The sequence below is a fragment of the Myotis davidii genome, unplaced genomic scaffold (genome assembly GCF_000327345.1).
Source record: "Myotis davidii unplaced genomic scaffold, ASM32734v1 scaffold289, whole genome shotgun sequence".
Taxonomy (NCBI): domain Eukaryota; kingdom Metazoa; phylum Chordata; class Mammalia; order Chiroptera; family Vespertilionidae; genus Myotis; species Myotis davidii.
The window spans coordinates 2,768,047-2,784,745 of record NW_006299717.1 but is presented as its reverse complement, the minus strand read 5'-3'; the positions used below and the strand labels follow the sequence as shown (position 1 = coordinate 2,784,745).

Here is a 16,699-nt window from a genome sequence, read left to right as displayed (position 1 = left end):
TGGTAAACTGAGGCCCAGAGAGAAATGACTTAGCCAAGGTCACCCAGTTGTGGTAACTGGCCTCTACATAGCCCTCTGGCTTGCATCACAGAAGCAGTGTGGACTGTGAGTTCCAGTTCTGGTCCTTCCTCACTTTTATGGACCAGTTGTATGTGTCCCCAGAATTCATTTATTGGTTTCTGAGAGGAAGGGAGAGGGAGAGAGAGAAACATCAATGATAAGAGAGAGTCATTGATCAGGTCTCCTGCACACCCCACACTGGGGATCGAGCCCGCAACTTGCACATGTGCCCTCGACCAGAATCGAACCTAGGACCCTTTAGTCCACAGGTCGATGCTCTATCCACTGAGCCAAACTGGCTAGGGCTATTTTTTTTTTTTAAGAGAGAGTGGCAGAGAGAGAGAGAGAGAGAGAGAGAAATCTTTGATTGGCTGCCTCCTGCACTCCACTCCCCCTGCTGAGGATCAAGCCTGAAACTTGGGCATGTGCCCTGACCAGGAATTCAGCCAGTGAGCTCTTGGTGCATGGGTTGATGCTCAACCACTGAGCCACACTACCCAGGCTTCAGCTTCTTTTTATGACAGCATTCCAATCTTCCCCACTCACATGCTTATTTACAGTAGTTTCCTCTACGTCATGTGTGGATGCTTTTCCTCTTAGCGCCCGGACCCAGCTGTTAGCCCCATGGTGGGGCCCGCATGAGGGTCTCTTGCATCCCTCACCTGGATTCTGGTGCAGGGTGCATGCCGCAGGGCTAGGGCACTGAGCCGGCTGACGGAGGCCGTGGTTTCTGCCACTGTCTGCCCTGGCCTGTTTTTTTTCTCCTCGCACATACATGATAAATAAAGGCATAGTATATTGGGATAGTGGATGTTTAAGTGCATATATCTTTGTTCTTTCAATTATAGAAGTAATATTACAAAAATTTAAGTAATTCAGAAAAACACAAAATGAAAAGTAAAAACCTTCCCCCTTCCTTAAATTCTACCCACCAGAAGTAACCATTGTTAATAGTTATTCCTTCAGAAGTTGTATTAAGTATCACATGCCAGGTGCTACTGTAATCACTTTTATTTTCTCATTTGTTTATATATATATATTTTATTGATTTTTTACAGAGAGGAAGGGAGAAGGAGAGAGAGTTAGAAACATCAATGAGAGAGAAACATCGATCAGCCGCCTCCTGCACACTCCCCACTGGGGATGTGCCCGCAACCAAGGTACATGCCCTTGACCGGAATCGAACCTGGGACCCTTGAGTCCGCAGGCTGACGCTCTATCCACTGAGACAAACCAGCCAGGGCTATTTTCTCATTTTATCTTAGAAAGTCTCCCAAACTTTCTGAGGTGTGGGTGAGCATCCCCATTTTATAGGTTAGGAAACTGAGGAGGATAGTGATATAACAAAATTTGATTAAGTATTATTTGAAGGGCTGTCGTGGAAAACAGGGATCAGGATTGTTGTGGGGTTGTTCCAGAACACCACACAGACGCCAGGGGTGGGAGGGGGAGCGTTGGCCTCTGTGCAGTGTGCGAAGCACTTCCTGGTGAATCACTTAACTCCAGGGGGGTCAGCAAGCCTCTCTCGCCAGCAGCCAAGTCCCTGCTGTTGCCACCTGTCAGGGAGGCTGAGGGGGAAATCCTCGCTGGCGGGAAGGGCCAAGGTGACCCCGCTCCTTTCCATTCTGCCTCTTCTGCTGAGTGATAAGGTCAAGCAGCCAAGTGAACCGTGTGTCTCCTGTGGCTCAAGCAGCCCTGGGCAGGAAGAAGGCGCCTGGACTATCACTGTGGGCTGTGCCAGTGGTGCTGAGTTACTGTCAGTGCTGCTGTATGTGAGACGGTGGAACCAAACACCAAGCACAGTCCACTCTGCCTGGCTTCCCGGGGGAGGGATGGAAAGAAATGGAAATTGCCTTCTAGGCTCCTGGACTTTTTCAGGATCTGACCCCCCAGGCTGTGCCCCGGGCCGATGACACTTCCTGTTTCAGAGCAGGTACATAATCACTTCAGGCGGTACGAGGTGGAATACCTACAGTTTGCCTTTCGTTGGATGAACAACCTGCTTATGCGGGAGCTTCCCCTTCGCTGCACCATCCGCCTGTGGGACACATACCAGGTATGAAGCGATGCCCTCCCTCCACGCCAGACTGTCCCGGGGCGCCCTCTCTGGCCTGGGGTGCAGTGTAGCTGCGCAGGAGTCCCCACTCCTTCCTGCTTCGTGTCTGCCTGAGCCTCACAGGCAGGGCCTCTGCTCAGTCTCTTCAGGCCCCGTTTGCCTAGCCACGAGACGGGTGCTGCGCTGCATTCCCACCTTGCAGGCGGGCTGGGCCCCAGAGGACTAGCGCCGCTCCTGGTCAGGGCTTGGCGACCTAACTCTGTTCTTTGCCTCCCCAGTCTGAGCCAGAGGGGTTCTCCCACTTCCACCTGTACGTGTGTGCAGCTTTCTTGATCAAGTGGAGGAAAGAGATCTTGGATGAGGAGGACTTCCAGGTGAGTGGAGGCTCTCGGCCTGGGCTGGGCTGGGCGTCAGGTGGGAGCGTCCCGTCAGTGGGGCTGGACAGGCAGAAGGTGCCCCAGCAGGTGCCCAGCTGGGAAGGGGCTAGGGGAAGGATGCTCGGAAGAGGATGCCTCTCCCAGTTGGCAGCAGTCACAGGGGCCTAGCGCCCTTCAGTATGAAAGGGTCTTAGTGCCAGAAAGGCGGCTGCAGACCTGCTGGGCAGGCCTAGGAGACGTCATTCAGGCCCCGCCAGGCATTTGTTCACTGCCTGCTGTGTGCTAGGACACACTGGAAAGTAAAACAGACAGACATCTCTGTTCTCAGGGAGCTTACATACTAGCTGGGAGAGACTTACAACAAACACAAGCATAGTAAATTAGAAAGAATGTTAGAAGGTGAAAAGACAAAATCTCTAATGTAGAGCAGGATAAAGGGTTTATTAGGTAGCAGGGAAGGGGTAGGTTGCCATTTCAAGTGAAGTTGTCAGGATAGGGTCACATTTGAGCAAAGGCTTGGGAAGGAGAGGGAGCCAGCCATATGATCATCTGGGGAGGAGCATCCAGGCAGAGGGAACAGCCAGTGCAAAGGCCTTCAAGCAGTGCATGCCTGCAGTTGAAGGAACTGGGGGAGGGGCTGGAGCACAGTGATCCAGGGGAAGAGTCGACAGAGGTGAGGCCAGGGAACTTACCAGGGATCAGATCACAGAGGACTTTGTAGACACTGTAGGTCTATGGCTTTTTCTCTGAGCAGAAGGGGAGCCGTATGAGTGTTTGAGCAGACAAGGGACATGATCACTCGAGGGATCAATCTGGCTTCTATGCGACTGTGGGCGTGGGCGAGGGTGGGGGCAGGAGACCACCCAGGAGGCCATGGTGGTCCTCCAGGTGAGACATGAGGGTGGTGTGAACCTGGATGGTGGCAGTGAAAGTGTGACAAGTGGCCAGAACTTGGATATATTTCACAAGTAGAGCCAACAGGGATTTTAGCATAACAGAAAGGGTGAGTCAGTTTGACTGCACAGTTTATGAGAAGGCGACAGGGAGCAGGTGTACGGAGGAAGATCTGGAGTCCAGCTTTGGGCATGTTGAATTTGAACTACCGTTAGACATCCAGATGGAGATGTAGGATAGACAGATCAATCCACGAGTCTGTACTAGACATGTATGTTTAGCAGCCTTCGGCTAGAAGACCTGAAAGCCAGAATGGTGGTTGTGTGGAGGAAGTGAGTGTGGACAGAGGAGAGACAAGGACCAGGTCTTTCGCACACTCTCCTACACCAAGAGGCCAGGGAGAAGAGGTGGGCGGAGCAAGGAGGGAGAGCGGATGACCAGTGAGGGCAGCAACCTGGAAGCCTTGGGTGAGGGTGCAGGGCAGATGTGAGGTGATGGGATGCTGGCAGCTGCTCCAAGAGTCTTGGGCATAGGATACATTGAGAGGCTTGGGAACTGATGAGAGATTGCCGGCTCTGCGGTCTGCAAAGAGAAAGGCCTGGAGGTTCTCATGGTGGTTATCTCTGGGGACAGTAGTGGGCTTTTATTTTTCTGCTTTGTACATCCCTGAACAGAAGGTGATTTTTTTCCAAATGGGCATCTATTTCTTCCAAAAGCAGGGAAGAAAGCCTGAGAGGGCTGAGTGCTTCTCTAAGGTCTAATTACTAGCCAAGGTGTTGAGTTCACAAGAGCAGAGCATCGCCATGTGCTCCCCGAGCAGGCCCACTCTAATTGGTATTAGGACGCTAAAGAGCAGAAACCTGCCCAGCAGGTAGATGGAAAGACAGGACCTGACTTGCCCAAAAGGACTTTGGAAGAAAAAGGAAAGAGCAGCGTCTGTGAGTAGATGCCAGCCGTGGTGCCAAGGCTGCAGGCAGCTGATAAAGAGCCACAGCTCCTGCCAGCAGGCAGCATATGTGACGTCCGGGATGAATGAGCACCAGGGGCTGCAGTGGCCATGTGCTGGGTGAGCTCTCAATTTTGATAATGTGGTTGAAGTGGAGCAGGGTATCGGGAGCAGGGGATCTAATTGAGTTATCATGAGCCAGGCTCAGAGGGCCTTGTCACATGTGATAAAAGCGCTTCCCAGATTAGCCCGGGGGGTGGAGGGGATTCCTGGAACGGCTGTTAGTGATTCACAGTATCGACAGAGCACAGAATAATAGTCTGTGACTTTGAAACTGTGTTAGACGCAGAGATGTTCTTTCCTGGGTAGCCTATTCGATTATCTGATGGATTTGAGGTCTTTCTGCAACAAGCCTCAGAATAACAATGGAGCTTTTGTCTGCTGCTGTGTTAACACACAGTTCTACTCGGAGAGGAGTTTCACCTCTTTCTTTTAGACCAAATAGAACAGGCGATGGAACTGGGTAATCTGCACAGTTCCTCCCAGCCCCACAATTCTATAATTCTGTGAATAATAAAAGAAAAAAGTGGGTCTGACTGTGCTAGGATAGACAGGAGGTGTCCTTCAGGAGACAAGCATGGCGCGGAGCACACGAGCATTGTGTCAAATAGTGAGACCCTGGCCCGGGACCTCTGCAGAGAATAGGCTGCCTGTAGTGAAATCACCACCCAGGAAGCTCTGTCGATGAATCCAGGCATCCCAGAGAGCCAGCGGGCCTAGCCTGGGAGGGAAGGTTTAGGGCTACAGCTGCAGTGACTCGAAAGAAAACCAGATGAAGTCACTGCGGAGGTAAAAGTTAGAGTGGTGGCGGTTTCAGCAGACCAGCCCTTTGTCACTCTTAGAGAGCAGGGAGGGACCCGGCGGGGAGGGAGGGCAGTGCAGGGCGTCGGGAAGCAGCCGCCCTCCTCCAGGAGGTGGGGACTATGTGGAATAGAACAGCACTAAGCCACCTTCTCTGGAGCTGGTCTACTTGGGTCAAATCCTAGCTCTGCCGCTTTTCTAGGTATGCAACCTTAAGAAGTAAATTGGCGTTCGGTACCTCAGTTTTCTTACCTGTAAAAGATAAGAGTTCCTGTCTCCTAGGGCTATTATGAGGATTATACAAAGTAATGCACATGACGTGGGTAGAACGGTGTGCTGCGCATATAGCCCTGCAGACAGCTTACTGTCATAATCACTGCTCCCTCAGTGTTCTCCTGAGTCTGGGAGCAGTGAGGCGAGACAGAGTTTAGCACCCAAGTCTGAGTGCTTTTTAACTTACTTGAGTAAACAGGCTCTGCTAATCCTGGGTGAACAAATAGGGCTGGAGAGGAGGTGCCCGAGGGTGCAGGGAGAGTGGCTCTGACCATGGGGAAGAGAACAAGCAGATCCCCGGCAGCATTGGCACATGTGCGAGATCTTCTGTTTGACTCGCTCCATTGATGATGGCCCCACTGACACTGGGAGGACTGAACGTAGTAGAGCAAGTCCACGTTCAAGCGAGCAAGCCAAGATCACAGTGGCCGAAGCCTTCATGCCACCATCCTCACTGCAGCATGGCCACCATTATTGGCCCGCCCTGCAGGGTCATCAAGGTCATCACGGCCCATCAAGGTCAGACTTTTGGATCTCTTCCCCGGTCTTTCAAGATGCACATTACCCTGGGACCCATTCCTCTGAGCATGCAGTGGAGAAGGGGCGGGTGGAGCTGCCCTCGAGAATGGCCGCTTGTTGGAGGTCGTAAGTTAGTGCCTATTGGTCAGCTCCAGAGCTGGCTTTTAGTCCCCAGCACCCAGGACTCATCACCCTGTTTTCTTGAATCAGTGACGATGAAAAACTAACACTTTGTATTTTGTAATAAATCCCTAATCTATATATTTTTTAGGATTTGTACAGAATAGAGTAAACTCCAGGTAGCCTGGAAAGGATTTGGCTGTAACACTGCATCCACTGGTCACCCTGCAGTCTAAAAAGCCATCTCAGGACAGTATCTGCGAGAGCCCAGAGAGCAGGATCCCCCGCAGAGATGGCAGGGCAGGTGTCTCAGGACTGATCTCAAGGGGACTCCAAGGACCAAGCATCAAAATTCCTCAACTCTGTAAAACGGGAACTGGCAAGGAAGTCACCTTGGCCCAGCTGATGACTGTAAACCAAAGTAGCAGCTGGCCTCAGATCCTTTGCTTTCATCTTATGGAAAGCCTTGGAGAGATTCCCACTCTGAAAATGTCTTTTGGAGGACACTGGTCAGAGTTATTAAATGAAACAGTGCTAAGCCCAAGGGATGTTTCAGGCCTAAATAACAACTAAATGTAAATAAATCCCTCGAACCAGATGGCATCCACCCATTACTTCTGCAGGAACTTCTGTTTGGGATCGTGGAATGTTGCCCAAACAGATATCCAGTAAATTGCCCATTTGAATCCAGCCCAGAGGTTCAGAGAGAGCCCTGAGGCTAGTGTGAGAAAGGACGGAGACAGAGTAAGCCCTGGAGGGGGACTCCATGGCGTTCTCTGAGGGGAAACTTTCCAGATGCACTACCAGGTGCTCTGATGCTGGGGAAACCAGTGAATGAGTTTGGCTCTCACGAAGTTTACATAAAGGACACGTGTTTGAAAATTGAAACCAGGGGAATTGTTTTGCTACCTCACTGGTTTTCAAAACAGGAAGGATTTGTTTTAAACTACTTATTTGACTAAGAAAGTATATTTACATGCCTGAATACATATACATTTGCAAAGTATGTTCCCGTATTGCTAAGTGATTCTTACCACAGAATCTTATTTAACAGTATATATTTTATGTGGCCTTAAGGTCTTTTGCTGTCAATAATTATACATCCTATCTTTGGTGGTGCTTGGCCCTTACACTGAGTAATTAATCAACTACAGATTTCTTTCAAGCAGCCTCTGCTATGATTTCTTTTCTTTTTGTTCCTTCTACATTATGCCCCAGTTCCCTCTCACTCCAAAGCAAGCAGTATGTAGAATAGTGGTTATGAGCACCAGTTCTCACTCACAGATTACCTGGGTTCAGATCCCAGCCCAGCACTACTCTGACCCTGGGCAAGTTCCTTAACCTCTGTGCCTCAATTTCCTCATCTGTAAAATGGACTAATATGTATCTCAGAGTGTATGTGATGATGGAATAAGTTAATACAGAGTAAAGATGAAGCATCCAGGCTCTGCCTGGTATGTGGTAAATGCCCAGCATGTAGTACGTACTACCATTATAACAATTATTATCCTAGATTTCTCCCTCTTCATCTGCAATTCTTCCATCTGTTGAGCATTCTCTAATGGGTTTTCCCTGTGTCTTTTCCTTACCAAAGTCTCTTTGCTTATTACCTACTATCCCTTCTTCTCTCTTGGCCCTTCCTTACCTAATTGTCACCCCCGTTCCCCATCATAGCCAAGATACAGCTCAAATTTCTCCTCTGCTGTATTTCTTTTCCTTTGTGATCTGTGAGTTTTCAGCAGGTACCTGAGCCAGACCCTTTTCTACTTTTCACCCATTTTCAGTTTTTTTTCTGTGAAAGCCGTTGCCCCTTTCCATTAATTTGGAACTGTCTCTGCTGCTTGCCCCACAAGCTGTCTTCTCACAAGCTCAGTGTTTCATCTAAGCATGTCATACTTAGTGCTCCCATGAGCTGGCTTTGTAACAAATCTTCAGTGGTTCCCAGCCCAGGCAGTGCCTCTTCTCTACCTCTAGCTAAAAGCACCTGATTTGTGATTAACACCTTCCCATTGTTACAGCACTACGGTGGGGGTGCATTCCTAGGCATGGCCACCAGGTGGCAGAATGGTTCCTCACACCTAAGCCTCACTGCCCTTGGGGGAGGTGAGGAGTGTTAAACTAGACTCTGGAGGGGAGGAATACGGGGTAGAATTATTTCCAGGTTTCTGGAAGGCTTCTAGCACGGCTAGAAGAATTGGAAATTACTGGTAGCTCTTATCCCAGCAAAGTATAGTCTTTTCTAGAAAGATCATCCCTTTATCGGTTGCTTTTGTTTATCAATTTTATGTGTATGTAACCACTATAAAAAATTAAAAATACCAGTATGTAAAAAGAAAAAAATTAGGTACCTGAAATCTTACCACATAAAGGTGATATATTTCCTTCCAGACATTTCATTATGCAAATCTATATGAGTAAATACATATTGTATGTACATAACTTTTAATTAAATCATTTTGTATACTTTGTTCTGTAACCTCTATTTACCACTTTACAAAATATAGTGGCGTTCTAGAATGTCAAAAAGTATGGATAAACATCATTTCCCCAAATTTGTATTTTTTACACAGTACATGAGTACATGCTGTGCAAAAATTTTGAAAACATGAATAATGTGGCTGCAAGGTATTTTGTTTTATGGATTTACCTTCATGTATTTAATGAAAGGTCACTCTCTGTGACATCTAAGGTATCCTTCCTTGGGATCTCAAGTGTGCTTTTATTCCATCAAGAGCTGCTTAGTACCTCTAGTGCAGTGGTTCTCAACTTCTGGCCCTTTAAATACAGTTCCTCATGTTGTGACCCAACCATAAAATTATTTTCGTTGCTACTTCATAACTGTAATGTTGCTACTGTTATGAATTGTAATGTAAATATCTGATATGCAGGATGGTCTTAGGCGACCCCTGTGAAAGGGTCATTGGACCGCCAAAGGGGTCGCGACCCACAGGTTGAGAACCGCTGCTCTAGTGGAACCCCAGACCTGGTTGCCTGTTGGAATCATTGGAGACATTTGTGAAAAGTGTGGGTTGCCGGGTCCCATCCTAAGTATTTAGAATCCAAAACCCCAGGAATGAGGCTTGGACCCATGTGTTTCTAAGAGTTCCTGCATCCGCTTAAGCTCTTACACTGGTTGGATGGCAAGTGCGATGATCACTTGAAGCCCTAAGGGTCTCACTGAGTCTCCAGGCCTCTTGGTGCTTATGTTCTGGGTGAGGCTAAGCAAATATCCTTTCTTCAGTTCAGGGCTGGTTCGGAGTCAGTGAGGTATGCCTCAAGAAATAGGATAGCGTCCTAGCCGGTTTGGCTCAGTGGATAGAGCATCGGTCTGCAGACTGAAGGGTTCCAGGTTCGATTATGGTCAAGGGCATATGCCTGGGTTGTGGGCTCAATCCTCAGTGGGAGGCGTGCAGGTGGCAGCTGATCAATGATTCTCTCATCATTGATGTTTCTCTCTCTCTCTCCCTCTCCCTTTCTCTCTGAAATCAATAAAAATTTATTAAAAAATAAAAATGAAATAGAATAGCGACATGGCCTCACCCAGCGAGTTGATTGAAAGTGGGAATGAGATTCTATGCCAACAAAAATCAATAAAAAACTTCTCCAATGAATTAATTAAGTTAAAAATTAGTATTAATGTCCTAGCTGGTTTGTTTCAATGGATAAAGCTTCGGCCTGCGGACTGAAGGGTTCCACGTTCGATTCCAGTCAAGGACACGTGCCCAGGTTGTGGGCTTGATCCCCAGTAGGGGTTATGCAGGAGGCAGCCGATCAAAATGATTCTCTCATCATTGATGTTTCTCTCTCTCTCTTCTCCCTTCCTCTCTCTGAAATCAATGAAAAAATATTTAAAAAAATTAATTTTAGCATTAACCTGAGTGTTAAACTAGACTCTGGAAGGAAGTATAAGAGTTCTTGTTAGCTGTGGTATGGATCAAGAGAAGGGCAAGAAGAACAAGGACCTTAACATAGGGTCCACATTTAGAAGTCAGGAGATCCCTGGATGTGAATGGAACATAATTAGTTTTCTCTTCAGTGACCCCTAATTCAAAGTTAGTGTTTCCTGCAGTAATGAGTGTGGGCAACAAAGCACAGTAATATTAGTAGTACCTGTCTCTGTCACTGATTATAACATTGTTTATTACTAGTTTGAAATTATAGTAGTTAATCTGCCATTAGATCTTCTTATAGAATATATTAATGAAGTATATACATTATAATACCACAAATTTGTTTTTAAAATATTTGATAAGCCCGGCCAGTGTGGCTCAGTGGTTGGGCATCAACCTATGAACCAGGAGGTCAGGGTTCAATTCCTGGTCAGGCACAAGCCCAGGTTTCAGGCTTGATCCCTTGGGGGTGAGGCAGGCGGTGTGCAGGAGGCTGCCTATCGATGATTCTCTCTCATTATTAGTGTTTCTATTTCTCTCTGCCTCTTCCTTCCTCTCTGAAATAAAAACGTTTTTTAGTAAAAAAACATTTTGATAACTATATTTCAATTTAACTGGTCTATGTGATTCTGTGTATTTCATTTTATGTATTTAAAACCATTATTCTGAAAATGACTTTACCATACAGCTAAAGATAGGCTTCACCAAGTAGCCAGAGTCTGAGGTACAGAAAGGGTCAAGACCTCTGTAATAGAGAGTCTTATAGTTAGAATAAAAGTTGACTCCCTGAGGAGTTTGGGTGGGGCCTTTGGGGGAAGGCATAGGAAGCAGAAGAGGGGTCAAAGGGGAGTCAGGGAGTTCATGGGGGAGGGTATTATATTCCAAGGACAACATTTTAAAAAAAGAAGTTTGGCCCTAGCTGGTTTGGCTCAGTGGATAGAGCGTCAGCCTGCGGACTGAAGGGTTCCAGGTTCAATTCTGGTCAAGGGCATATGCCTGGGTTGTGGGCTCGATCCCAAATGTCAGGCGTGCAGGAGGCAGCAGATCAATGATTCTCTCTCATCATTGATGTTTCTATTTCTCTCTCCCCTCTCCCTTCCTCTCTGAAATTAATTTTAAAAATATTTTAAAAAATAAGTTGACAGGAGAGTATGGGCAGATAGAGAAGCAGATAGACTGATTGCTTTCTCTTGTTCTTCCTGTGGGTTTACCACCATTTTGACTTAAGTCTTCGAGTTTTATTCTCAGGCTTGGAGATCTCAGGGACGGAGTTTTTTTAATGATAGTATTCAGTGCTGGTGGAGATCTGGGAAATGAGCATTTTTCTGGAATGCGTTTTCTGGATGAGTGTTAAGTACTTTTAAAATATTCATGCCCTCTGACATAGTAATTTCATTCCTAGGACTTTAGCCCAAGAAAATAGTCTAAAATATGGCTTTATGCATAAGGCTGTTCATTATAATTTCATTATAGTGAAAAACCAGAAATAATCAAGTGCTCAAAACAGGAAGATGTAGAATAAATGATGGTACATCTGCATCATGGAAAATTGGCCATTGAGAATGTCTACAAGGAGTTCTTAATATTAGAGGAAATGCTTATGATAAACACTAAATAGATTCAACATTACATAAAGGAACTATTTCAACTGTGTAAAATGTGCAGAAAAAGGACTGGAAGGAAATATGCCAAAACATTGCAAAATAGCTTCCTCTTGATTATGAAGTTATGGGTATTTTATTTTCTGCTTTTTTCTTTTTACTAAATGAAACTTCCACAAAATGTGTATTGAGACTTTATTGTAAACATTGAAAACAAAAGGCTTGAAAGATAGAGAAGTATAATGATAAAGTGAAAGTCTCACTTCCCCAAAAGCAAGTGCCTAGCCCTCTACAGTTTTTATACACCAATATAGGTTTTTTAAAGTTTTTATACACTCATATACATATATAAATTATAAATATATTATGTTTTCCCATTTACCTAAGTGATTCTATATTATACGTATTTTCCTACATCTTCCTCTTTTTTCCTCCTAAAAATGTCTTAGCTATTTTTTACCTTGGTGCATGGAGTCCTACTTCATTTGTTACAGGTGCTGCCTGTATTTCATGATATGGATAGCCACGGTCTATCTAACTATTCCCATAAGGAGGAGACTTCTCTGGTGTCATTCCGCTATTGGGAGCAGTGATGCAGTCACTACCTTTATACAGGAGTGTGAATATTTCCCGAGGAGAGGGACCCCGACATAGAGTCCTGGGTCAAACACCATGGGTGTTTCTGATTTTGTTATACATGGCCTGTATTTCTTAAGATGATTTAAACTGTCCTGTAACCAAAACCGTAGAATAACAGTGGCTTAAAACAAGATAGTTGTTTACTTTTCTTTGACTCTTCTGGCTTGTTGCTCTACCATCTTCGGCACGTGGCTCTAAAACCTTAGGGTCTGAGATGACTGCTTCCACTCCTGCATTTATATCCATTTTCTAGGAATGGGAGAAAGAAGGAAAGTTTAGGGCAGAATCCAGAATTAATCAGAACTTAGTCATATTGGCCATACATTGCAGTGATGCGTTAACAGTATGATAAAGCCAGCTAAGTTTCTGTTGCTGAAAGAAGAAACCTCATAAAGATGGGCAAGGCCTTTACACTACAAAACATTGCTAAGGCACCACAGCCTGTGGGTGGGCCATCAGCCCAGCCATTTGTCTACTTGGTTGTTTCCCTTTTTTCTTACTGGTATGTAGGCACTCTTTGATTTGGGTATTAACCTTTCATCTTTTACAGGTGTTATGCGTATTTCCTTATAGTTAGTTTCTTATACTTTATTTTTATTTTTGGTGCCTTGACACATTAAGGTTTTTATAATTATATGTAATCAAATCTCAGTAAGTTTATGGCTCTGGGGTTTGTGTCTTGCTACAATTACTTTTATAATCAGAAAAATAACAAGAATATCCAGTTCAGAAAGAGAGGCAGAGAAAGAACTTGAAGCAGCAGCAATAGCGTAGGTAACTAAATACCGAGAGAACCTAAAATCTCACATTCATTTTTATTCCAATGTCCTCTTTAATAGTGGTCTCCATGGAGCTGTTTGAGGGACCTGTGCTTTGAAAACTAATAGAGTTTAGATGGGTGGAGTTTTAAAAGAAGAGGTGTTCCAAGTGAAAGGAAGAACATAAGTTAAACCAGGGAGCACAAGCAGACGTGGCTGAATGGACCCGGCTGGAGGAGGCCTGTACATGGGAACAGTGAGAGTTAAGCAGGAGGTTGGGGATGGTCTTGGAGAACAGGGGGAGGAATAGGGTGATTGCAAGTAACATTGTATTGCGAGAAAAGTGTCCATGCAGAAGGATATGTAGCAGTTGCCAGTACTAGTAAATGTTTTTGTTTTTCTTTTAAAGGAAGCAAATTAAGTTACTAACAAAAGGGACATGGTTGCATAAATTAGTATAGCCACATGACAATACTAATATTGAATGTAATCATTTTTGAAGGCTGCATGGAAAAACATGATAATTATAGGTAAAAATTTATCTGAAATCACATGAAATCCTAATTATGATTACAACTATTTAAAGAAATATGCATGTGAAAAGACTGAAAAGGAATACTTCAAAATTAGGGAGATATTTGGATGATGAGTGATTATTTTTATTTTTTAAATATCCATATTTACTGTTGTCATTCTCTATTTATAATATTTTTAAAGAGGCAGGTGTTAGTGGATTGGGAAATCAGCAGAGGCTTTTCAGTGCTTCCTGGGGACAGAGGGCCGTGTGCTGCTTGGGAGGAGGGAGGCCCCACCTGTCAGGATGTGGGACAGAGAAAGGGACCCGTCCAGGACCTATGGGTCCATTGCTCTGTGGTCCCGGGATGAGCAAAGTCCTTTCTTGCGTTTCAGGGTCTCCTCATGCTGCTACAAAACCTACCTACGATACACTGGGGCAACGAAGAGATCGGGCTGCTCCTCGCTGAGGCATACAGGCTCAAGTACATGTTCGCCGACGCCCCCAATCACTACCGTCGATAGGTGCTATCTCCCCATGGGGACCCAGACTGCCCCCGTCTCTGATGGCAATCTGATCACTGTGGCCACTGTGCGAGCCGTGGACTGGACCAGGAACCACTCCTGCTGTAAAAAGCTCACATCCGCCGCCCAGGTCTTAACTTTTTGGTGTGCCTATCCACCACTCCATGTCTCTGGATGGGTCTCCTGGACCGCTGTCAGTATTCCATGCCACGTGCATGGGCCAGCTCTGGGAGAGGACTGAAAAAGAGGTACAGGGTTGTCTGCCCCTTTAAAAGAAACTGGAGAAATGAAGGGGAAGGCTCAGGGTCTTCACTTACATTGACCATCCATGGACTGGCTGTCTCTTGCCTCCCAACCCCAACTGATATTGTTGCTTTTTGTGACATAGTTTGATTTGATCACAGGTCAGAAACGCCTTATGTTTTCAAAATATTCCTAGCCCCTCTCCCCTGTCCACGGTTCCTAGCCCTTTACCTGCTGCCCTGGTCTGAGCCAGTGAGGGGCAGCTTTTCAAGACCATTGTTCTCAGATGGAGGAGACACGGATGCTTATAACTGGGAAGAGCCTGTACCCAAGGGCTAGGGGTTTTATTTCTCCTTTTCTCACTAGTATGTGAGCGTGCGCTTGTGTTCATGCGTGGGAATGCCCACCCAACATTGAGTTGCCTGTCTGAATTTCTTCGTCCAGACTAGCCCATCACACCAGCTGGGAAAGGCCCAGCGACCGAGTGTGCAAGCGTCCCTTGAGAAGGACAGGGCGGGGGAGGGAGAAGGGTCTCCTTACCTCTCCAAGCCTTTTCCATGACGACCCACTCCAAGATATTATGTGTAAATTGTGTTATTATGTATATGGGTAAAGATGTACAAATATATGTCCTCTTTGTAGCAGATATGATTTTATATTTATAATGCGCATCAACTTGTGAAAGCAATCCGCGTCACCAGCGCAGGTGACGTTGCCAGCAGGTTGGTTTCTGGATGCCCTCCTGGGCGGGAGGGAAGTGAGTGGGCTGTGCTGAGCAGATGGAGCTGCTGTGAAACCAGAGGCAGCCATGCTGAGCCTCAGTGTCTCAGTTGTTTTTCCTCCCCTCTGACTCCCCTCCCCGGCCCTGGTGGAGCCTCTGCCCTGCTCCTTCCTGCCTTCAGTCAGAGCTCCCCCCTCTTCACCCTAGCCTCCCAGAGAGAGGACCACAGAGGCAGAAGCCCTTCTGCATGTTTGTAGCCCCTGCCTTTCCCCCAGAATCGGGGAGGGCTTTTGTTTTTACATTTGTAAGTCAGCATTGTATTCAGGACAGAAGCTGTGACTGACTGTCAGTGCCAAGGAAAGGGGTTTCCTGTGTGTCCCTGGGGTTTTGGGCTCTTCTCAGAGGGAGGCATTTGGTGTCCCCACCATTGTGATCACATCCCATCCAGCTCACGAGATGTGTGACTCCTGTTCGATGTTTGGCATTCGGTAGCGGAGCAGTGGGGGATGGTGGCATGCAGCTGTCATCTTCTTGGGAAGCCAAGCCGTGTCCCAGGGGTGACACCCTGGTGTCTGCCAGCAGAGCCACTCACAGGCGTCTTGTCTCTCATCTGGAGCTGTTTCTCAGGCATCCTTCCTAACCCTGCGCCCTCCCCGCCGTGTGCCTCAGTCTCCTCCGCAGAGCGGGCCCGGGGCCCAGCCTCAGCTGGACTGAAGAAAGACACTTATGTTCCCAAGTGGTGGTTTTATTTTTTTAGTTTTTATGTTTGTATGGGAAATTGTGGGTAAAGTGAAAGAATTGTAAATAAAGAGTGGATTTCCTCCTCCGCTGCTGGTTTTTCTCCTGTGGATTTGTGTAACCTGGAACTAAGGAGTCTCCCTTTTCTAGGTTTGTTTCCTGTTGATACTAGTAAGTGTGGGGATGGGCCTTCCGTAAGGCAGGCAGGGGACATCAGCAGGCCCACCGCGCCCGCCTCGGGGAAGGACACTGGAAGCAGACTGAGTGGTCACGTGGCTCCTAATGGCTGAGAGAGCACCTCGCCATGTGCCAAACACGGGGACCAGCACTTTACGTGGATTAACTTGTCCGAAAGGAGTTAACTTGTCCATCACACTGTTTTCCCACCAAACCATTCAGAACTAAAATGTGTTCCAAGACTGGCCCTACACTTAGGGTCTTCATTAAGGTTTCTTCTCTTTTGGTTGTTGGTTGGTTTTCCTCTTAGTAACCTGAATCCAGAAAGGCAGCTGACTGTGTCTTTGTCTGCAGTATAGATTGGAATGGTTTCTTCACCTGGAACTTCTTCCTAGGGCTCATTTGAGAGTGTTTCTTGGTTTCAGTCATTTGGATTAAATTCAGCTATATCTAACAAAAGCCAAAAATAACTGGCTTAGCCCAGCCAGTGTGGCTCAGTGGTTGAGCAGTGACCTATGAACCAGGAGGTCATAGTTCGATTCCCCATCGGGGCACATGCCCAGGTTGCAGGCTTGATCCCCAGTAGGTGCTGTGCAGGAGGCAGCCAATCGGTGATTCTCTCTCATCTTTGATGTTTCTATCTCTCCCTCTCCCTTCCTCTCTGAAATCAATAAACATATATTTAAGAAAATAAATAACTGGCTTACACAACATGGAAATTCCTCTCACATAAAAGTCTAAAAGTAGGCAACCCAGGGTCATGGGATGAATCTGTTTCACAAAGCCTT

At 46.4% G+C, this 16,699-nt stretch overlaps 1 protein-coding gene across 1 annotated transcript; it reads left to right on the top strand.

Annotated features, from left to right (window-relative positions):
• The first annotated feature begins 1,332 nt into the window (after nt 1-1,332).
• Nucleotides 1,333-15,824, top strand: LOC107185000 (TBC1 domain family member 22B-like). Its single transcript, XM_015571883.1, has 3 exons — nt 1,333-2,116; nt 2,395-2,490; nt 13,904-15,824. Exons 1-3 carry the CDS (start codon nt 1,970-1,972, stop codon nt 14,030-14,032), a joined length of 372 nt encoding a protein of 123 aa, XP_015427369.1. The 5' UTR covers nt 1,333-1,969; the 3' UTR covers nt 14,033-15,824.
• Nucleotides 15,825-16,699: the final 875 nt, after the last annotated feature.

Coding starts and splice junctions, on each gene's coding strand:
- LOC107185000 (XM_015571883.1), top strand. CDS start 1,970: ATGACACTTCCTGTTTCAGAGCAGGTACATAATCACTTCAGGCGGTAC. Junction 2,117..2,394: donor GCCTGTGGGACACATACCAG/GTATGAAGCGAT, acceptor TTGCCTCCCCAG/TCTGAGCCAGAGGGGTTCTC. Junction 2,491..13,903: donor TGGATGAGGAGGACTTCCAG/GTGAGTGGAGGC, acceptor CTTGCGTTTCAG/GGTCTCCTCATGCTGCTACA.